Genomic DNA, 23,256 nt, shown 5'->3' on the forward strand with positions numbered 1-23,256 from the left:
TTGCTCATTGGTTCAAAGTTGTCAAGGACAATGAAAATTGTGTCCAAATCTATGTTAGGAAGCAAAAGCAAAATAACAGTAAAAAAAAAAAAACCCTGAGTTGACACAAAAAACATTAGAAGACCTGATAATGGAAGGGCTGAAGACACCTGAAATGAGAAGTGGCATCATGAAGGAGAAAGCAGTATTTCAAGTTGAGTATACGGGTTGAGAAATTACTGGAGATAGTTAGCCATGATCTGATCTAAGCTCTCCTGATGTAAAGCCACACTTGCATCATTATAAGCAAATTCCAAGTTTGATTCACTATAAGTCAGTAACTCCTTTGTTACAAAATAAACAGTGGGCAAAACATACACTTAACTAAGGAAATAGCAAAATGCAGTCAGCTACAGACCTGAACCTGATCTGGCCATAGGAAGTTACTGGTGCAGCTCACGGCATAGAAGTTAGACAAAACAGAAGCTAGAAAGACATATAAAATTGCAGCATCTTTTTTGTAACAAATCCCACAGCAACATACAGAAAACAGAGGCCCTACTACTCTGAAGGAAAATAAGTAATAACAGAAAAAAATGAAAACAACTAGAAGACGGAACAAAGATATGGAATATAGCAATTTAGCAGGAATTCCACTGTTAGCACTTTCATAAGTGCCAAGCTCACTTTCTCCAATATAAGTAAAATAAATATACATACTTAAATCTTATCCCTTATTTCCATAACATCATCATTATTCTATAACTGTATCATTCTCATTGAGACTCTGTCTTCCATCCTTGCTGTGTTTCTTTTGTGCTCTATACATCCACCCTTTTCTCCTTTCAGTTCTCACACCTCTTGAGCAATTCTTTGTTCTCTTTTTCTCCAGTTTATAATCACCCTCTCATTTCCTCTTATTTTCTTAGCTTTAAAGTAGCTTCTTGCTAGATGCCTAGCTTGTATCTCCTCTTTTTTTCGTTTGTCCAGTTCCCTTCCTCCCTCTACTCCCAGCACAAAAACACCTACAGAAACATGTACATTTACTTCTTTTTTTTAAGCACTTCACCATAAAGAAAACACTCCTCCTCTTATCATCCTTGTGTTCTGGCCCTGAGGGCACTTATAAACTGTAATGGCCCTAACTAGCCTCACCTGGGACCTCCACCCACCCCCTGCCCATAGGCTCAGGAGCTCTACTTAAGCTCAGCCCTGGGCCTTCAATCCCTACCTGACCTATATTAGAGAAATATATATAGCTGTTACTGTCTATGGATTCTGTTGCTCCAGACCCCAACTGATAGTCTGACTTCCCAGCTTGACCTCAGATTAGCCTCATCATTATAGACCTGCCTGGCAGTTGCTGGATCTGATCCTGCTCCTGATCTGTGGATTGACTTCCTAGCCTAGCCTTAGACCAGCCTCATCACCACAGACTTGTCTAATCTGTACTCTTAATTGAATCTGGCTATGCTCTCCAGACCTGTCCTACTTGCCTCTTCCTGGCTGGAGTGGCCCCTGCCTTGCTGACCATGGAATTCATCCTGGCAACCTGTCCCTTAGGGAACAGCTGGCCCTTGCTGTCACACTGTATCTGTTGAGTTCCAGGACATCTTCCCTCTCCAAATTCTAGCTTTATGTTAGATGCTATGGAACCATTTTCACAGAGAGTATTTTTTTTCTTCTGAACAATTAGTAACCTTGGAATGCAAAAATTAAACAACTCAACAGAATTCAAAAAGAATTGAAAAAAAATTTAAGAAAATTCTACTTTTTTTAACATACATGTGAACACACAGTATCAGAATATGGAAAACAAGACAGAAAAGAGAAAACTATCTGTTCCTTAGAGTGTGACGGTAGCTGGTTACATCTTGTTACTCTACTTTATTGGCTTGATCGTGCCAGTAGTGTCCTCTAGCATTTGTTATGTTCTACTGTACATGTCTTTCAAAGTTGAGCAATCCTATTCTTATTGTCCACAACATATTTGCTATAAGTACTTGAGATGAGTTGTAATCTCTAAACCACTGTATATGATGGAAGAGACAGACTTGACAAATGAAGAGGGAGCTTAGACTTTTTTTCTGACAAATGAAGAACGCAGACTGACAGCCAAATGAGAAATCCATTCTAGTCTCCTTTTAAAATGAATGAACCTGTCAGTAATCTTCTTGGTCAGATAAGAATTACCAATAAGTCTGAAGAGAGAGCCTAGCAAAGTTTAATAAATAACTAATAGTATGGGGGAAGAGCTAGTGTCATTCTGATGTATTGCAAAGAGCTTGTAGAGGTCAGCATTTTGTATGGTACCAAGCAACAGAACAAGAAGTGTGCTCACTTTTTAAAATGCAATTGTACTTTCAAAAATCATTCAAGTGGAATGTCATTTTGAGAACTTGTTGATTGTTTTCTGAAAGAGACACATTCTGTAGTGGGAAACAGATCACTTTGCGTAACTTGGCAAATTTGCGACATAGATGTTAAAATGTAGAATATGAGCAAAACTGAAGTAATATGGTTCTCAGAGATCTATCACTCCTAGCCCATGTGACATCCCTGGAAGGATGCAGGGAATATGCTGATGTTGTTACTAAATAGTACTAAGCAATTAATTGGAAAAATCTCAGTTTATTACTGTCATCTAGAGACATATTTACCAATTTATCCCAGAAAGGACAGACCAAAACTAAAAATGGCTACAGGATAAATAAAGTGTAGCTCGATATGACATCCCTCAGCAAAAACCCTTAAAAGCCAAGGTATCACAACACTAGGAGTGAACACTTACATACAGCTGTGACTCTGGACTAGTGATCACAATCAGTATTTCCTCTGATAGAAATTAGAAATTTTACTATTCATAGGGAACTTAAGGTAGCAGCTACTTCATTGCTCAAGGAGAAGGGATTTCCCTTCCTAATTCCACTGTTTGTCTGCCTGCTTTCCAGCTCAGCTGCTTTGCCTCAGCCTGGAACAAAAGATTTGCTCACAAGTGCCTGTTATTAGCCTGGCTTATGTGAATTCAAGTCCATCTGTAAAATCGTTTCCAGGTCTATCACGATACTAATAATTTCAGAGGAAAAATATGACAATGCATATCATACTTCTATTAATATTTATTTAGATATTTAAAATTCCTATCAGTTCTATCAAACTGCAAACAAATAGCAAACACAACTCATCCAGCTTCCTACAGTATTAGGAATGTTTAGCATTTTAAAAACATGTAGGCTAGTATAATATAAATATTTTAAAAGAAGCCTCTGTTCATAATTTGTAAAATAAATAAATATTAACAATACTATCTATATATAGAGGATCATAAGATAATTCATGTTGGTCATATAGTCCAATGTATTTAATCTTAGTGTTTGATATTTTCTCAATTAGGAAAGCTGTTCTAATGTTTATTTCCTAGTTAAGGTTTGGAATTCTAACATAACGCACTTGTGATATACCTTCTTTCACAAATGCAGTAAGTGATACAGCTTAAAAGCTAATGTTTGTAATGCTATAAAAAACCCTGGAATATATGTTCCTATTGTTCTTGTGCAATAGAAAATACAGGTGCTGGGAAAGGGGCATAGCAGTGCAATAGGCAACTGGGAGATGATTTCTTGAAAGGCATAATGTGAAATAATGGGCCTATCTGTGATCTCCAGGGAATTCCCAAACATCTTGAAGTGCTGTTTATTACTTTGGCATCCATACTAAATTTGCATCTAGACCAAACGGATATTACAACGTGCTCTGAGAAGTTCCTGAGATTATCCATAATCAGTAAAGTTGTGAGTGAACTCTCATAACATCTGGGCATGACTCATGGACTTTACCATTTTCAGCTGAACCAGACAAAGATCTTGATAAGAGGGAGAGTCAGGGGATCTCATTTGGATGGGAATATTAGATGTATTTCAATTAGTGTGAGATAACATTATTAGACAAAATCTACTCATTGGCCTGAATATTAACTTTCTAAACTATCCTAACAAAAACAACATCTGTATTCATCACCAGCAGGACAGAAAGACTGACATAATGTGCTCTCTCAGACATGAGTAACATGCCCCATTCAATTGACATTTTGTTATATAGAGAAAATTACTTGATTATGTTCTTACCCAGGTGAAGACAAAGGTTCACCTCGTGTTGATCACAGCGTGCCTTTGGGGGAGTAGCACTACACAGAAGTAGAGATCTGCAGACATCTCTGCTTGGTGGAGAGGAAAGAAGGTTGCTCTTCAGCTGTGTCTTTCGTGCAGCTATGGAAGAAAATTTAAAGAGATAGTACTAGCTGAGAAGGGAAAGCTATGTGGTTCGTAGATCTCAGCAGGCTAAGGATATTATTAATGAGTCACCCAAACTGAAGTGTTTATCTTTCTACCTCAAAGATTACCTTGCTGCACTGTCAGCATATGATTTGTGCATTTGATAAGGGACCAAACACATAGTATGGATTCCTCTGGATAGCCTGAATGAAAATCAAACGAAACCTTCCCAGCATTAACTGCACCAACATTGACACACTGAAGCAATATAGAAATCAGTGATTTTCTCTGTCAGTTTAGATGCTTTGTCTTGTTCTCTCAATAACCTGACTACCTTTCGTTTTTGAGTAATATAGACAATTATAATGTATGTATACTGTCTTCCGTAAAAGGGATTTCTAAAAGAGCTCTTTACATAATAAAACTTTCCAGTTTTAACCCTTGTCATGTTTTCCATCCATTTAAACGTAGTTTGGACCTTAAAACTGTTTCCAAGCATGCAAATGACTTGAGTGCCAAGTTATGCTTGCAAATCAGAAGTCAAATATGCGTATCCTGTGACATGACAACTGAAACGCTCATTTTAAAAAGATATGCTGATACTAAAGCATGTTGTGTTTAGGTATTCCTGACTACAAGGACCGTGTATTCTTTTCCATAATCGAGCTATAAAGCCATCCATCAAACTTTTTTTCTGGAGAAGTGGAATTAAAAATAATAGGTCTGTGCAACTTCAGTGAAGTCAATAGGGTGACAGAGTCATAACTGACAGAAAAAATCAGCCTGATATTGCTGGGCATAGAGTGACTTGGGGAAGCGGTAGCAGTCAGAACTTTGCACTGCATACTGGATGGACCTATATTTTACAGTAAATTGGCACTTCTGCAACAGTGCAAAAAGATTGGGGAAGAATTCAGAAATATTAGAAGCTAATGACAGCTCATGTAAATACATGTTAACTGATATGCAGTTTCTTGAAATTGAGCTGAAATTAAAGAAAATATTTAATAACATAATGTATAAAACATTACCTCCACTTTAATGTATAAAACATTTCCCCAACTTATTTATCGTGGAAATCAAGGCTCCAAGCAGCACAGAGTTTATTTCCAGTCTCTTTGCTCCCCTTTGTGCAGCTATGCATCGTTTTGTATATATTTGATTAAAAAAAAACAGAGACCTGATCCAATCCTGTAAACTCTTTGGCTCACAGCAAACTGAAGAATCTGGTTCACAGCATCTGCAGAAGAACCTGATAAGCTGAACCTGCACCAGAACAGGAGAGCATCTTCTTCCCCTGACTTCTATGGAAAGCTCAGAGAAAGGCTGAAAGAGGCTCTTCGTTTCTGCTTCATATGAGAGATTTGTAAAGCCCATTACTCCCCCAGTTTCACTGCTCTAAATGTGTAGGAAGCACCTCTTTCTTGGAGGAGGGAAAAGGTTCAAATGCAAGATTATGAAATTGTTGCTTGTTTCTGTATGGTTTTTTGTAATCTATTTAATGAATGATTGATTTAGCAAACATATTTAGGTTCCAACTGACACTCGGGATCAGAATATTTAATCTACTCCTGTATTTTATCCAAAAGTGAATGGGAAGCCAGAGCACGGAGACAACTGGTGCATTCCTGACAGCCTTTCTGGGAGTGCTCCAAAGGTACCTGCAAGACCAGACTCACTGTCTAAGCAGAGAATGAAACCAAGTGCTCCATGTCCTGTGGTGTTTTACGTTGCTGGTAAGTATTAGCCAGTTTGGCTATCGCAATTTGCTCTGCTAGGCTCCCCTCAGGCTGCCTGTGGAGTCCCCAGGTGGACAGCCACTATCCTCCCTGCTGTTACCAGGGCCAGTATTTAGGAGCAAGGCAGATATACCCTGTTCCCCAAAGCTCACATTCCAGATGGTTTCGTCAACTGCCAGATATCAACAAATGATACTAGTTTGAGTAAGCGTCTTTGAGATTTCCTTTCTTAGCATCAATTTACTTATTAGAGCATATTCTTCTACTATTTACTATATGCACCTCTGCTTATCTCAGTGTAACAGTGTTGCTGAAGCACAGCTTGTGTATTAGTTGCAACTTGTGTATCCAACAGCTTGGCCCACAGTCGCTCTCATCATTTCTGGGACAATGCCAATTTAAAATCTTAAATTATAAACAGACATATTTACTTACAATTGTTAATGGCACTGTGGATAGAAATAAAATACTTTTTAAAAGCTCATTTGTTTTCCTGCGCTTACATTTTCCAATTCCTTTTTCTAGTTCTCTCAATTTAGGTAATGAAAATGTAGAAAAGGCTTCCAAAGGTTTAACATTTTTGTTTAAAAACAACTTCAGCTGGATTGGTATTTAGTTGTGGAGGTATTTCTGGTGGTGCTAAGTCTGATAAAAGCTTGCTTCTATAACATCTAAATGTTTGTTGGATTTTGTCAGCCGTTTAAGTTAAGTGTGACCCTCAGAAATTCCTCATCAACAAAATGTGGCAAGTGGTTTCCATTTGGATCAAGAAGGAGCATCATCTGCTAGCACTGCTCTCTGTGAGCCACACTTCTGTATTAAAGATAAGGCTGGATGCAGTTTACTGCTTTTAATGAAAATATGTACCGTCCTCAACCTCCCAGCTTGCTGCTGATGCTCTTGTCAATGCTACTGAGCAAAGCTTACGTGCCACCGATACGCAGCATACAGCTAACGACACAGCGACCGCCTTACAAAATGCTCAAGTTTTGCTCCCCAGACCTGCACTCCTTCACCCCAGCGACGCAGGGCAGGTGCGGCGCCTCGCAGGCAGCGCTCGGACCCGCACGGAGCTGCCTTGCGGGGACACCCAGCTGCCGCCTGCCATCTGCACGTCCGCGGCCCGGCTGCCCTCTCCCGCGGCGCATTCAGCCCCGCGGGGGAGCGGTCGGCGGGGCCTCGTCCGCCCCGGCCCGGCCCGCGGCAGCCGCCCCCGGGCGCGGCGGCGGGCGGCGGCGGCGGGGGGCGCCCGCGGGCGGCGGCGGGAGCGCGGGCGCGGCGCCGGCCAGGCAGCGGCAGCGTGAACGCGGCTGCAGAACCCCAGCGAGCCGCGCGAGCGGGAGCGCCGCGCCCGCCCGCAGCCGCCGGAGCCGGGACAGGAGCAGGAGCAGTGCGGCCGCCCGCAGCCGGAGAGGCTCGCGGCCGCGGCAGCCTCGCGGGGAGGCAGCGAGGGGCCCCTCGCCCAAAGCGCGACCCCCCCCCCCCCCCCACTCTCGCCGCCGCCTCCGCCCGCCCCCAGCGAAGGGAAACAAAACAAAACGCCGGCACCGCCGCGCTCTCCCTCCTTCTCCTCCTGGCATTTGGTGGTGGTTTTTTTTTCTTGGGGACTCTCCTTTCTCCTGCCAGACTGACTTGCACCTTCTCGATTATTTCTCTTCCCCTCGTTTTTTTATACTCTTCTCCCTGCTTCCAAACCCTGTGTCTGTGTGTTTTAATACTATCACAACCTCTGCTAAAAATAGATCTTTTTATATACCCTTCCTCCTCTCTGATCCCATCCAACACCCCTTGTTAAGGTGAGTTGTGTCTTTTCATCACTTTTTTCCTTGTGTGTTGGTTTTTTTTTCTCCTTTTTCTTTTCTTTTCCCCCTTCAGGGCAGGTTTTAGGCAGGAGGGGATGTGGAGGAGAGGATTGCATGGGAAGTCAGGCATGTTTGCAAAGCCTTTATTTTCCCTTCTGCAGCCTCAGCATCATTCCGGACTGCTCCCTTTTATCCCAAGGATGTGGCTGGCTGATGAAAGTGGGGAACTACCCTTCCTTAGCACTGCATGCTTGGGAGCCACAGCAACAGCAGGAAAAAAAGCGCTTCTTTTTTTCTCTCCCCCCCGACCCATTCCCTCCTCCTTTCTGTTTGTTTGTTCGGGGTTTTTTTGTTTTGTGCCCTTTTTTTATGCTTGGTTTCCGTTTTTAAGCAATTCGCAGGGGACTTGAAAAGAATTGCATGTGATATGAGGGGGGAGTGAGTGTGCGCGTGTCTGAGTGTGCGTGCATCTGTGTGTGTATGTGTGAAGTGCATTTGTATTTATGGGATGATGAGCAAGAAGGCTCCCAAAGAGCCACTGTACACAGAGCGAGGAGCACGGCAGAGCCTGCTGATGGAGAAATTGGGCAGGGATGCAGGGAAGCTACAAAGCTCTTGACAGAGTTGGGTCCCTGTGCTCCAGGACATCTTTCCTTAGATGATCACCTTCATGGTGATGGCTGCGATTCCTTGCCCAGCTCCTCAGCAGAGGAGCACCGAGAGGGAAAACTTCAGGGCTACTGAGAACTGATAGCAGTTCTCTCCTTCCAGCAGCCCAAGACTGCGTTATTGAATAGGGGATGAATAGGGAAAATAGCACAGTGATCCAGACTAAATGGATCGTTTGGTGTCACATACTAGTTCTCAGTAACAAAAACAGATATGAAGCATTCTTACTTTGGTCAGCCAGCAGAAGCATTGCAGCCAGGTTTACTTTCCAATTCCAAAGTTGTTTTAGATTGTTTTTCTTCCTTCAGCTGTTTGGCTAACTGTTCGTATTGACAACAGGAATGTGTTGCTACAGTAAAACAGCCTATTTTAAATCTGCTGGGGAATGATTTATTATTCAGAGGCAATCAAGTAACCTACCTATTTCATGGATTTTCCCCCAGTCCTTTAGTGGGCTTTCAACTATGTATTTTACCTACATGTGTGAACTGGGGTAATATAGACTTTAGCAAGAAGTTAAGGCTTAACTTGCAGGGTGCCATTTGCAAATTGTCACTTAATATAAAGCAAAATAACAGCCCCTAGCTCTTTTTGATGGATTTTTCACATAGCCAGTGTTCATTTAAAAAAAATGTGATTTTGTTAAAGAACTTGAAAGGAAAACTGGCTGCACAATGATACGCAGTTTCAAATATTCAGAGCTCAAAAATACTTGTCTGACCTATGAAACTTGAATTTGTTTAGGAAATCTAATGGATCCAAAGTACATGAATGAGCACTTTATACAGATAGTTTTCTAACAGGTTAGATCATTTTTGCATCTAAAAGTTTACAAATGAACTAAAAGGGTTGCTCTTACTGGTGCTTGGAGGCCTTCATACTGTATGAACACAGGATCATTTACGTTGCCTTTCTAGTTAACGCAATTCAAAAATACCCTGTCTTTCCACATGCTGCGTAGATGACGTTCAACAAAAATGAGCAGTCACAGAAGTAGTCTTATGCTATCAAGAATCATTTCATCATTTCTTTTTCTTGTTAGTCTAAATTAAAATATTTTACACGTTTGCTTTGGGATTTTTTTCTGCTGTGGCTGTCTGGTGTTGTGAAAGCAGGAAGTATGCTTTGAATGAATTGTGCTCTTCTTAATGTTGATAGCAGCGAGGGAAGAAACACTTGATGTACTTTGTACATGATCACTGAAGGTATTCAGGAGTGAGAAAAAGAGGTGACAACCAGCATAGTTTAAATAAATAAATAAGGTTGATACATGTTAGCTTGTCAGCTGCTGTTCTGCTGGACCCTGGCTACTGGCTAAGCCCATGTTCTTGGTAAAGCACTGTGATGTGATGTGATAAAATTTTTCCGATTTGATAGACTTTGCTGTTAAAATCAGCTGTGGCACAGGAAACCTCTTGTTCTGCCGATTAAAAAAACATGCCTTCTGGTTATAATCCAGCAAAGGCTGAAATACCCACAACTTGTACTGAAGTCACTAGAAGTTACTTGTGCTCAGCACTTGTCAGGATTTGTTACTTAAATATATCAGTATTTAGGATATTTCCAAAGGATACAATCGCCAACAGATCTGTAATGGATCACTTTATTTAGATTGTACAGGGGGTGCAAATAGCATGCTTATAAGTAAATGTTTTGTTTTACTGCAGGAACACTGGAATGTGTCAGTAGACGTGCAGCTTCAGTATTGTTCATCTCATGGACTTTTAAAGAGAGTTCTGGTGGTATTCTTCAGTCATTTGTGAAACAGCGGTGTGTTCACTTCACAAATCTATGTCCTAAGTTGCCTGTGCTAGTTGATTAGCTGTTGACATTGGTGAAGGGGAAAATTGCATAGCGCATTTATACCAAAAAATGACAAATTAATGCTTTCCTTTACTGTAACAACTGAAAGACAAGAGTGGTTTGGGCAGGATATGAAAATGATGAAGCACAGTTAATGTGGAATTTGGTGGTTGCTTCCTTTGACATGAACAGCAGCATGCCAACACTCAGGTTGTTCTATCAGGCAGTAGCATATGCTGAAACTTTTTATGTTTTGAAGTTTGGATAAAACCTCTCTTTATTCACCTTGAAACAAGTCCTATAAAGTTGTGAACCGCTTAAACAAAGTAATGGAAATAGAGTTCAGAAGTCACTCTGGCTTTATGGAGCTTATTGTTATGAAAGTAAGGTGGGATTTCTCTCTACTGTCAGCCAACTGAAATGATTTTCTTGTATTCTTGTACTTCATTATTCTGCAACATCAGTCTAAAATACTGAGTCCAAGGAGTTTTTATTTTGTAGATGGAATATTTCCACAACTGAAGAGCATGTATATTTTGTCTTGTCCTAAACTACACCTACCCATTAGTTTCAGCAGTTTTTTCTTGTGGGGGAAAACTGCCACTTTATTTAATTTATTGAGGAAGCTATATTGATGTCAAATTTTCTTTAACTTTTAACAAGGGAAACAAAAACTCCTAGGATTTCTTGGGGGTGGGAGTCAGTGGTATTACCTACACCCATGTAGACTGCAATCACAATATACGTCAAAAAGTAGTAGCCTAATCTTCCTGAAAGCAAATAAATGATTTTTTCTCTGTAAATCCCACCTGCTTCACCAGTTTTGAAAGGTAGCGTGTGTGTGTTCTAATCTGAGTGTACATTTGAAATGTTTAGATGAATCAGGTTACTTTATGCAAAGTGGAGTTTATTTGCATTTTGTCTGCTAGATGCACAGTTTCATAAAAAGCTAGATTTTTCAGCTGTACTTGCTTACACATAGAGGAAAATTAATATTTTACTCCTGGGAACCATGTGTAACTCTGAAGTATCAAGCTCTGAACAGAGCTAGAAGTACTTACATTCCCAGTCCTATTGGTGAATGTGGATGAATGACAGTGGTGACAAGTGCCCAGGCATGTCAGTGAAAGGAACAGACTGGCTCTTTGGGCAAGCAGAATATCTATCTGTTGCTGGAGTGGCTGTGCACCTCAGGGCTAAAATGGCAAGTGGCTTTGTCACACTTAACACTAGTGAAGTTCCTCTATCTTGCAGTTTGCATGCACAGTGATCTGCTTGGTTTTTCTTCGTATTACAGTAGATATGGAAGACTTAATTACAGTTTGGTAGTGCTAACACAGTGCTCTGATGACAACTGTTTATACGAAGTCAAATGGAAAATAATTGTGGAGAGGAGTCTCCAGCTATACAGCTTTGTAGTATGTCCTAATTTCCTCAAGTTTTCCTTATACTTGTATACAGCTATTGTACCCTACTTGCCTGTGTAGGCTGGAGGTTGCTTTGTATGGAGAAAGTGTTTGTACGGAAGTGAGAAAGAATATTAGTGTTAACCTTTTGGAATAACAGAATGTAACAGCTTCTCCTGCTCCCCAGACCCCAACAAAATGCAATAACTACAGCATTGTAGAAAAAACATTCAGAATTTGCTTGATATGAATATGAGATTTCATACTTCATGACAGGAGACACACTTTTAAACAGAATTCAAAGGGAATGCTCTTTTCAATATGAAACTCTGTATTAGTAAGTCCCTATCGCCTGTCTTGTCCTGTGTAATCTGTTTATAGCAGCCCAGTTAATTCCTGGGTAAAGTAGGGTGGGGTCAGTTTCTCCCATTTGATCTTCTACTGTAACTCCATACTTGTAACTGGGTAACTCTTCCAACAATGCAGTGATATTAGTAATAAAATTTAAGCTTTCTTTATAGGACAAAAATGTATAATGTACTATTGATTTCTATTAACAGACAATGCTTTTAACAGGGTGTATGAATCCAGTCATTTTGACTATGGATCTATTTACCTTGCAACATCCATGATCTTCTCACTTGTACATCAGATGTATTTAAATACTGTGGACAGTAATAGACTATAAGGATGTTTCACCTTCTTCAAATGAAAGATAAAATTCTTAATTTGTTCTTTCATTTGTTTTGGGGATGGATGCGGCTCAGGACTACACCTTATTGAATTAATTTTTGTCTTTTAGTTTGCTTAAAAATAGTTAAAGAAGGATTTATTATTAATTTTAGGCAGTGTTTTCTGTATGCTTCTCAAAATGTTTAATTTCTTAATGAAGTTTTAGAATAGGCCATTGAGGTTTGGTGACAACTCAGCCCTCTTAGTGACTGGTTGTTAGCATACGTTCATTAACATAAATGACATACATAGTAGCAAGGTCTTTTTCAAGCCCACTGGCACTTTGCATACAACAGTATCTTTTATACGGAGTCATTTGGAGCTCCCATATTTTTCTGATCTGGACTGAAAGTACAAAAATTTTAAGCAAATTAAAGTAGTTGGATTATTTCAGCTCTGGTATAATTAAACAGCCATGAATATATGGTTTCCTCATCAGTCATACCATTGCCAGGAGTTCTTTTCATCTGGGTCAGTTCAAGATAAAGTGTTTCTACAAGCCAGCCACTGCAGTTTGGGGCAATACCTTCAGTTCACAATGGCTGCTTCAGTAACCCATATAGAGATACACCAGTACTCAGTGACAATGTGGTGAATGGGAGCGAGCACTAACTACGAAATAAACAGGCCCCTGAAGTGGGCTTAGAAAATATCTTGAGGGAGGGAAAAAAAGTCTGTCTGCCTAGAGAGGTCAGCACAGGGCCATGATGTATTTCTAAGCTTGTGTGAGCTTAGGGGCTATTACTGCACATGACGATCTCAGCTGTCTCCTGGCAATGCAGAATCCTAATGAAAATTTATATAATCCAGCAGGGGCTACATTGGGAGCAGATAGGGAGAACTTTACAACTGTAATACTTATATTTAGATAAGAACATGAATGGCTGATTCTCCTGTTGTAATAACGCTGGACAATGTGTTCCATTTTATTTGTGTACCTTTTGAAAAGCTTTGTACTTTTTCAAAAGGTCTATACATTTTAGGTTATAGTAATGAATTGGGAGAGATTTAGACTAGAAAAATAAGGAAATTCAGAGTAAAGGCTTAACTTGCACTTACCCATGAAAGAGGCATGATCTGAGTATAAGCTTGGGAGTTCTTGTCACAGCTCTGACAAACATCTCCTTAAGTTGTACTGAATGTAGGGTTTGTGTGATGCTTTTCCTACCTGTAAAATGGAAAAGAATAATTAATTAAGGCTAAATTCAGCAATTCCTAGTCATGTGAAATAGTTACTCTGACTTAAGTGGGATTGCTTGCCTAAGTGAGAGACTCAGAAACAGGCTTGTAAAACAGTGACAACATGGAAAGTGTGAAGTATCATCGTTATTATTATCTCAGAGAAGCTTATCTTGTATGAGATGGCTCATGTTCCAGGCAGTCTGCATCACTAGACTAAAATTCCTTGGCACTATCACTTGATTTCTGCAATGCTTCACTGCTCAATTCTGTGGCAGTACGAAATAAACTGAAAGTCCTTTGTAAAATCTGAAGTCTAAATAAGGAACATGTTCAGTATAGGAGCATTTAAAATATATTAATTGCATATGATAGTGCAAATTTAAGGTTTTATCCATATATTTCCAGATGTCCATCTTTGTGCAAGAAATTATTTTGTTTTTATTTGGATGTTTACCTAATATAAAAATATTTTATAGAATCTCAAAACAGATAAATACTTCATAGATAGTACTTTACATGTCAGAGATGTTATAGACATCAACTAATTATCCATCACAGCAACCCCACTTTGGGTTTTGTAGTACACAGACAAAATACTAAGCAGCAGTAAAAGGAAGATGCGAGACCAGGACAAGAGGATGCATTTTCACTCTTTTTTTTAGTTATCTTTCAAGAGTAATGTGGGGTAGAGACTAGGAAGGAAATGTAGGTTCGACTGGTCTTATGCCACTGTTAGTTTTAAGACTTCTTACTCTTTTTGAGTGGGGACCACTACTTGTATTAACCTTTTGAGGAGGAGCGATTGGCAGAATTCCCCTGCCTGGCAATGTGAGAGAACCTGGGAAGGGGAGAATTCTGTGATTCTTTCAAGCCTGAAGGTAAAAGCTGCAGTGCCATATGGATAATATCAGATGATCCACTCCTCTGAGATCTTTCCAGGGCATATTGCAAAGGCAAGCTCAGGCTAGATCTTCAAGGCCAAAATCTTAAAAGCAACTTCTAAATTTGCACCCTCGCTCAGATTTTGGTTATGTATGGCACCTGTGTGTGCAGCCTAGAAATACAGACTATGGGAGGCAGAATCATGGGTAGTAAAGCAGCTGGAATGGAGGAAAGGGATTGGCAAAAGGGGAACAAAGTACATGTACAAGTAAAAATGCTAATAGGTAAATGTGGGGGTGTATTTAAGAGAGAGGCTGGAAGAGGAAAAGGCTTTGCACAGGGCTGGAATTAACAAGATGTATTGCAATGTGAGAGGTAGAAAATACAAGACAAATATCAGAGATGGAGGCTGGACTGAAAGAGAGACAGCTTAACTAATGGTGGAAGGCAAAAAAGAAGGTGACAGGGAGCTGTACACTATAGATTTGAAGTGTGGTTTCAGTTTAAGTTGATTTGAATTCCTGCTGCTGCTCAAAAGGGAGTCCTGCACCTTCCTTCTGCCTTCCCCTAAATAATGTGCTGTAACTGGTAGTATGATTTCCCCCTCTCCCCACCCCAATTCAGATCAGATCCTTGATCCAGATGACTAGCTGCTCATATTAGCACTACAGCTAGCTCAAGGTGAGGGGAGCAGGAGGGGACATGAGAAAGGGCAGCATAAAATTGACTTAAGCTGATCACAAAACTCTGCTCTTGATCTAAAAATCTTGATGAAATCCTGTGTTAGAAATGATTTAGAAGAGAGGCTGATTAGGAATACTTGGAGTAGTAACACAATGAAAGGGAAAAGTCACCTGGGACGGTATTTGTAGTGAGCAGTTTAGACCACTACATGAAAAGAAAAAATATTTCTCAAAATATTTGGGAGGCAAAAGCAAGCATTTGAAAGTTACAAAAAGCCAGTATTTATGTTGCCAATTATGTATTGAATTCAGCATCCATAAGCATGCATGATGATACAGTCTTTAATTACATGATAAAGTCCTTTCCTCAGGACTGCTTCCACAGAGGAAAGGTTGCAGAGGGTCCAGGAATACAACTTCCCTCACAAGCAGCTGTGTGGACCCTCGTGACCTCTGTTGAGCAGAGCGGTGCCTGCTACTTTTGGCTTACTTCACCTTATTGGGTCATGAATAACAAAGTCCTGTGCTCAGCAATCCCACTGGTGGCTCGCCGCTTCTCTCTCACAACCTTCATCTGCATCTGCTTCACAGGCCTCAGTGTATTTCGTACTGACTTGTACCGTTTTTTTTTTTAATCCAATATTTATGACTTCCAAACAAAACATCTTTCTGCCTCTTTTTGCCTGGTAACTGCAGCTGCAATGTGCTATACATGTACAGCATGTGTTAAGTTTACATTTAAACAGTAACGTATGCTTCAAGCTTTTCCTGGTAGAAGAAATAGAATAATAAAAAGAAATTCAGAATAAAATGCCTACAGAGAGAAGGAGGCAAAGCTTAAAATATTTTTTGTAATAAATGAAATATAAAGCTCTTAGATCTTATTGGCTATATTTTTTAATTTTTTTTAATATTAAGTGGGGAAATTAGATTACACACACGCACACACACACACATGCGCATGTGCAATGAATGCCACTCTCTGAAGGAAAGGGTTGAAAAAGAACAGTTTTCCCAGCACTGTAAGAAATAAGATGCTGCAGATGATGTCACGCTTGTCTCGGCTAGAATGAAGGATGTATTTTAAAAAATCTTAGCTAACATGTTGGAATAAAATATTTTAAAATTCTAACAAATCACATGTGCTACTTGATGAACTTAGATTTTACTTTTATCTATGGCTTCTGGTGTCTTTTCATACCATGTTTTTTTAAAATGCTTCTTTTCCTACCTTACCTTAAGCATAAGAGAATTACATACTCATAAGAAGATTTGACTGATTCTCCTGGGTTATCCAGTGCCGTCCCTTGCTCTTGCAGCCAAGATATCATACAATTCCTTTCATGTACTGATCTAACTCCTTACAACTATTTAGGGACTTTTTAGTTCCCATACTACCATTTGGAGGCTGTTAAAGAATTCAGGTTTCATTTCTCCTTAAATATGTTGGTGGCCTGTTTATATTACTTTGTTCTTGATCTGGTCTTGTCCTTTAGTGTCAATGGTCTTTTCTGCATAGTGTTTACTACCCCAAAGTATAGAACAATCCCGCTCGCTGTCTTCCTGCGGTAGGCTAAAAAAGCAAAGTCCCTGCATGACAGAGAGCTCAGCAGTGTTGAGGACTCCTAAATGATTCCGAAGGATAGACTGTGCTGTAAAGTTACATGCAATGGGGTTATGATCATGCTCCTAGTTCATGGGATGTTTCTAATCTTAACCCATTCTCCAATACTGACCTTCGAAGGGTGATATGCAAAGCGCTTTACCCACATTTGTCTTTGGGAATAGGTTTTGTCTTCAGGTACACAGCATTTTACAGTGTTTTTGCAGATTCATTTTAATTTGGCTCAGCTCTGTTTTCTTACTATAAATAGTCTTACTAAGACAGAAGCAACCTTTGTTTATGGTTTGAACAAATTCTCTTTCTCTGTTGGATTAAATTTTAATTGGTGAGTGTTGATACTTTAACATTTAAACAGGTCCAAGAATCTGAGCATTAATTTTACAGTTAAGAGATAACCATCAAGCTCCAAGCAAAATTATTTTCAAATCAGATTATCTAATGGTTGTAATCAAGAATGCATTGGTTCTCATGTGGACTTACAATTTTTGCTTCATTTGGGAAGCCTGGAAATTGGTATTTTATATTAAGATTTTGGTTCTGAGCTCACTTTCTAATTTTAAAATAACAAGAAAAAGGAACACGTATGTCTTATTTTGTTCCTTGAAGTATAATGTAAATAGAAGGCAGCAAATACAAATGACTGGCCTTTTTACATTTCAAGAACTTAACTGAAGTAGCTTTACTTTGAAAAGTGAAGGGCATTACTTCATCATACTCTTAGCTTGCTTGTTTTTGTCCTTTTAAAGAACCAAGGAGCTAAGTTATGATATTGAAGCTTTTAAATTGATTGAAATTTTAAATGGATTGTCCCATGCATGAAATACTTTAATCAACATTCCACAAGAAAGGGTGAATGCATTATAATTAGATTAATATGACTATCGATGTCTTTATCAAATCCGGGTACATACAAACTATTTTATACATTACTGTGTTATACATTTAGATGAGTATTTCACTAAAGTATTTGTTGCATTTGTCATTATAAAGAAAAGAAACTATATTGCTTGTTATTAATCTTCTGTGGCCTTGATGCCTCTATGGATAAAAACAATTCTATTTTTTATTAGTCAATAAGTGGTATTTAAAACTCTGTAAAATCCCACACTGAGCAAAGCAGCTGGAACTCTAACTCATATTAGCTGTCCAACACCAGACACTTCCTTCTGCTTTCTCCTGGGCCTGCCAACATATTAAAACTACATTTGCCTCACCTGCACTATGACTTTATGCATGTCATTTGCAAGGTATTAGTATAGACTAATAATAGTAATGAGCTATCTTTATTCTAGGTGTAGCCATCCTCTTCCTGGAAAGGTTGCATTTCACAGCATTAAGATTGATGTATACCTACACTGGTAGATAACTTCGCTCATGGTATTTGTCCCATTTAACCTAACGGGGCTACACAGTTTCTCATATGACTGTTTGTAGAAATATGCTCTGAGTCATATTTGTCCTGCAGATCTGGGCATGGAAGGGATTCAAGATTTGTGTAGGGGAATAAATTGCCAGCATGTGCGTGCACAAAGGTTGGGGCTGGGAAGAAAGTAGCCTGGAGTCCTTTGCAGTAATTCTGTTCAGAACATCAGAGAGTTTTCACTGGCAGAAAAGAAAGCTGCAGTGCACACAGAGTAGAGTTATTGTTTATGTTTCTGATATTAAAAACTTTTTTTGAATTAAAAAATTAACTATTGAACTGGTCAAAAAAGTATAATAATATTTCATGGTCATCTATGTCCTGTTTTCCTAGGATGCTTTTTGATTTTCAAAATTTTTTTTCACATGCTCCATCTGTGGCAAGAATCAGTGCCCATGAAAAGAACACCTGGGAAGTGTGTTATAAAAAAACCTCCAAGAGCTTTGCATTTCCTGGGAGAACACCGGGACAGTCTGGAGTTTGTTCTGAGGCCCTACCTATCAAAGGAGTTTTCAAGCTGTGGTCAGCATCTCTCTCAGGATTCATGGACTACTTTTGCAGGGCCCACAAAACTAATCGAGAAAGCCAACCTTCTTAAGGTTAAATTAAGCTTAAATTAATCACAGAAGAAAAATTAGAAAATGTCAGGAGGGAAAAAGGGAGGGAAGGAAGGAAGAAATGTGCTAGGAACATGTCTGGGGGAATGGAGATGAAATTAAGAAAAGCAAAATTAGAGATTTCCACCTTTGGGGTGGCAGGGAGAGGAAGAGGAGGAAAGGTAGCCCAAGGTTTACTCAACTCTAAATTGAGAAACCACATCATGATAAAATTGAATGAGTACTGGGAAATACCAGCTGTGGCCTATAATGGCATGCCAAGCTCCTAGAAGGTAAAGACTGATCAAGGCAGTTGAGTATTGAAAAAGAGCTGACACTTTCAGATTATTTTAAACCTAATTGCTGCAATGCTATTACCAATAGTACTTATACCATATTCTATTCAGCAGAGATAATCCTGTTGATTAGAGCTTTGAATTTACTCAACAGCAGTTACCTGTATTTCAGAATGTGATCAACTAAGCTTGTCAGATGAAGGGAAGCCCTACTTGGTTCTACTTTTTTAATACTAATTGTAGTTGCAGACTGATTATGTGCACGGGAAGATGTAGAGAAGGAAGGAACATTGCAAGTTTGAGTAGCTGAAGCTGCAGAAGATAATAGGCAGTGGCTCTACAGGAAGATCAAGAGATCAAAGAGTAAAGGTGCAGCAGTAGAAGAAAGTGACATGGTGAACTCTTATTCTCACAGCAGGACACTGAGGGAGAAATTTCAAGAGGGCTGCTGGAGCTCCTTTCTCCATTATCTTCTCCTGGATTATGGACTTTGGATGTAGGAGAGAGCAGTCTGACCTTTTTCCACCAGATAGCCACAGCTAGGGAGACTGACCAATGCTGAGAGTTTGCCCCAAATTTAGTGTTTCTTGCCACAGACTAGAGTTTTTATACATGTAAACACATATAATGATCCTGGCAAAACAGATAAGTGTTTTAATCATCACCTCAATGCCACATGATCCACATAGGTGAGTAGCTCTGTAATATTAAATCATTTTAAATAGAAACTGTGAAAAATGTTTAGTTAAAGACATCATAAATTCTCATTCCTTCATCAGGCTACAGTGACTTCAGCTATTTTTAAAATGGGGATCTCCTCAATCGCATAATCACTGGCTCCACACCAAACCTAACATACCTTCAAAATCATACAGCATTTACATTGTGACAGTGTTTCTAACAAGTGCTTTGGCAATGGGATGGACTTATCTTCAAATTGTCTGACTTCAGTTTGCTCACGGTAACCTTGTTCAGACCCACCTATGCGTTTCAGGGGTTAATTTTCCTTCACTTAGCCTGCTTAACATTTTGATTCATTGTGTTAGATATAACTCCTACACTGGCTTGCAAATTTTCTGAGGAGCACAGTCATAGTGGAGGTGCCTCCCTGGCAGTGGTGTTTCCTCCTGATGGAAGTCACTGAAGGCCAGCCTGGAAATCCTGAGCACAGACAGCCTACTGGCTTGCTAGCATAAGTTCTTTCACATAGTATGAGGACAGCAGAGTTTCCACAGCTGACAGCTTTCTTCTTAATGACCACTGAGGAAGCAATGGGATCAGCTGGCTGAAAATTTAGGCCTCTTGAAAAAATTCCACTCTTAACATGTTTTAATCCCTCACTTCTGTCAATAATTGAGAGGAATATATGCCAAGGACCTGTCTAAAAATCCTGCTCACCTTCTGTCTTTGTGGTTATTAGATGTGGATAGTTTAAATCAGTGTGCAGAACTGCTCCTCTTTTTAGACTGTTTTTCTGAAAGTCTTATGTGATTATTCTGTGTCAGTCTGCTTCTTTCCTTCCTCCTCTGTTGTCACCAATATCTTTTCCATCCAATTGCCAGTATGAGCCACATTTGTCATAGGGCTCAAAAGACAATCTAGTCTCTAGAAGTTTTATCCAAATATGTGCCTGGACAGATGAGAAGGACTCTTAGCTACTTCCCAAGGGACAGAATGCTGATTGCCCTTGATGGGCAGCAGGCAGGCCTTTGAAGTACTCCAACCATAGGAAAATCTTCAGTCAGTGGTTGGACTTTTTTAGACAATTAAGACACTTGATACCAACACAAATTTGTAGGAAGCTAGGCTTCTTCAGTGTCCTCTCTGCAATACTTCTGTGCGTAATCTTGCCATGTGGTAACTATCCACAACTTTCATGGCTACATTTGGTATTTAGGGATACTTGGCACTTTGTGTCTCTCTCTCTTCTGCTGTTAAATTTGCTAGTATTGTGTTAATTTTCATTGTTGTTACAGCTTCTGCTGTGTTTTGGATAGTCCTGTATTTCACTAAATAGTTTATTTAAAATGCTTCCTTTGTGAGATTTAAAATGGGGTAGGTCTGAATGAAAGACAATGTTCTTCTTTGTAGCTCTGTTTTGAGGGTGTCTTCTGACATATGAAGCTTTCATTATACTTTAATTATTGATAGGAAGCATTTTCTTACCAGCATAGCACTTACACACAGTGAAATAACTTTTCAGGAGAAATTACTGCAAGCCATTTTTGGATGAGTTTCAGTTTTGCAAATTGCTTGGTTTTTTTCCCCTTTGTTTTTCTTAGTACCCCATAAATTAAAGCACAAATGATAAGCAAGATCGTTATGCTGTCATGAATCACTCAAGTTCTAATGGCCTAATGCACTAAGCCTTAATTAGTAATATTGTATTTTTAAAAAGACAATATTGTGAATGAAATCTGAACATGCGCTGTTTTATATCTGGTCTTCCCAGAAGATTTTAAATGGATTCCTCTTCTTGGTATGTTTTTAAATAATTGATATGGCCACTTCAAGCCCTTCATAGACAAACGAATTATTGGCTGCTAGTGACAAAATTTGGTTTGGGGATAATAACTTCACAGAGACATGGCACTGCATACATCTGCTGCTCTAATTAGAAAGTTTGCCTAGGGTGCTTGTATCAGAAAGAGTGGGAAAAAATAGTGCTGCACAATCTGTTGTAACAGAATGATTCTTGCAAAATGTGATTTATACAAGATTTCCATTTAACCCTTCCGTTTCTGCTGAAACACTCAGGTGCCATTTCACTGAGTTTTATACATAGAGTACTGTATTGGTCTTAACCGACTGGGCCGCCTAGTCAGAAATGCCACTGTTGTATCCTACACCTAGGGCCTAACAGCGCGTTGGTCCATGGTGCAAAAGAGCACTGCGGCTCTGTTCTACAGAAGGTTGCTAACAGGCCCTTAAGCCACTCCAACAACGCAGAATAAGCAAGCAATTGTGGCTCTGCGGTGATGTGTCCCTTTATTCTAGCTAGGCCTTCAATTTATGTTCTTTTACAGGAGCAGTAAATCAGGAGTAATAGCATAAAAGTAGTTTTGGTAGTCCAATGATAGCCACACATTCTGTTGTGGAAACCTGTTAAGCTGGGGCCAAAAGCAATTGTAGTAGGACTAAAATTAAGAGCATTTCATCTAAAATGGAAGTGCATAGCCTTTGAAAAACAGGCTTTTTTTCTACTGTAGTTGTAAGTCATCCACTTTAACAGAAATCTGGCTGCAGTTAAAATAAATAGCTGTGCTTATGAGTAGAATTAGAAATGTCCCAGTAAGAGTGGGTTTGGCTTGCTTGCTGATTTTAAATTGCCAGTTCACTGAATACTTCTTGAGAAAAGATCAGTTTCGACAAATACCTGTTTTTAAACACTCAAGAACAGTTTGTTGTCATGGAACTCTAATTCATTATAGCTTTCTGGAGAAAGAGTGTAGGCTTGGTAGGGAGGAGAAAATAGACAGCTAGGTCTTGTTGTCTTTAAACCTGATTTTTGTTAATAAATAATTCTAGTACAGGGCACTTTAAAGCCCCTGAAAATAAAACAAAGTGGAATTTGATTTAAAGAAAAGGAAAGGAATTATCCTTAAAATGCTTATGCCTCAGAGAAAGTTAAGTGGGTCAACGCTCAGCCACATGAAATTCCCTGTTACCACCCAATCAGAACATTTCAGAGAGTACATAAATGTTGTAAAAGGAAATACAAGTGCTGTGGAAGATACAACTTTATTTTATGTGTCAAATTACATGCTTATACTATGGTATTACACTACAGTGAAGGGGCGAAGCAGCTCTTCAGATACACTAATGAAATGTTTATAAAAAGCAAAATCAGATACAGAAATTGGAGAAATGAAGTAAACTGATGTGAAGGAATGCTTCTGAGTATCTCTTTTTCAAAGGCTATGCACTCCCATTTTAGATGAAATGCTTTTAATTTTAGTCCTACAACAATTGCTTTTGGCCCCAGTTTAACAGGTCCCTTACCATTATCTTTACAAAGAGTCAGAAAGGGTAGACCAGTATGATCCTGAGGGACACCTTGTGTTTACAGAGCATCCTGCCTGATGTACAGTTGGATTTGAATTTCCTTCTTTTCCAGCTTTAGGCCTTAGTTAATACAAGTACTTAAGTAGTTTGTCATTAATTCTATGGTC

At 39.4% G+C, this 23,256-nt stretch overlaps 2 protein-coding genes across 6 annotated transcripts in view; one reads left to right on the forward strand and one right to left on the reverse strand.

The window, feature by feature from the left end:
• Positions 1–23,256, reverse strand: part of MOCOS (molybdenum cofactor sulfurase) — a 373,228-nt gene that overhangs the window by 341,190 nt on the left and 8,782 nt on the right. The window contains exons 3-4 of the mRNA XM_026099873.2: positions 13,461–13,569; positions 4,104–4,244 (exon numbers count right to left, since the gene is read on the reverse strand). Coding sequence (XP_025955658.1) covers positions 4,104–4,244; positions 13,461–13,464 — 145 coding nt within the window. The 5' untranslated portion in view covers positions 13,465–13,569. The remainder of the gene's footprint in view (positions 1–4,103; positions 4,245–13,460; positions 13,570–23,256) is intronic.
• Positions 7,458–23,256, forward strand: part of LOC112983031 (poly(rC)-binding protein 3-like) — a 507,597-nt gene continuing 491,798 nt past the window's right edge. For 4 of the 5 annotated variants that reach the window (XM_064506732.1, XM_064506736.1, XM_064506731.1 and 1 more), the window contains exon 1: positions 7,458–7,785. The gene's annotated coding sequence lies outside the window, so the exon portion shown is untranslated. The remainder of the gene's footprint in view (positions 7,786–23,256) is intronic. The other variant, XM_064506737.1, reaches the window with a different exon arrangement.

This window comes from Dromaius novaehollandiae, chromosome 2 (assembly GCF_036370855.1).
Source record: "Dromaius novaehollandiae isolate bDroNov1 chromosome 2, bDroNov1.hap1, whole genome shotgun sequence".
Taxonomy (NCBI): Eukaryota; Metazoa; Chordata; class Aves; order Casuariiformes; family Dromaiidae; genus Dromaius; species Dromaius novaehollandiae.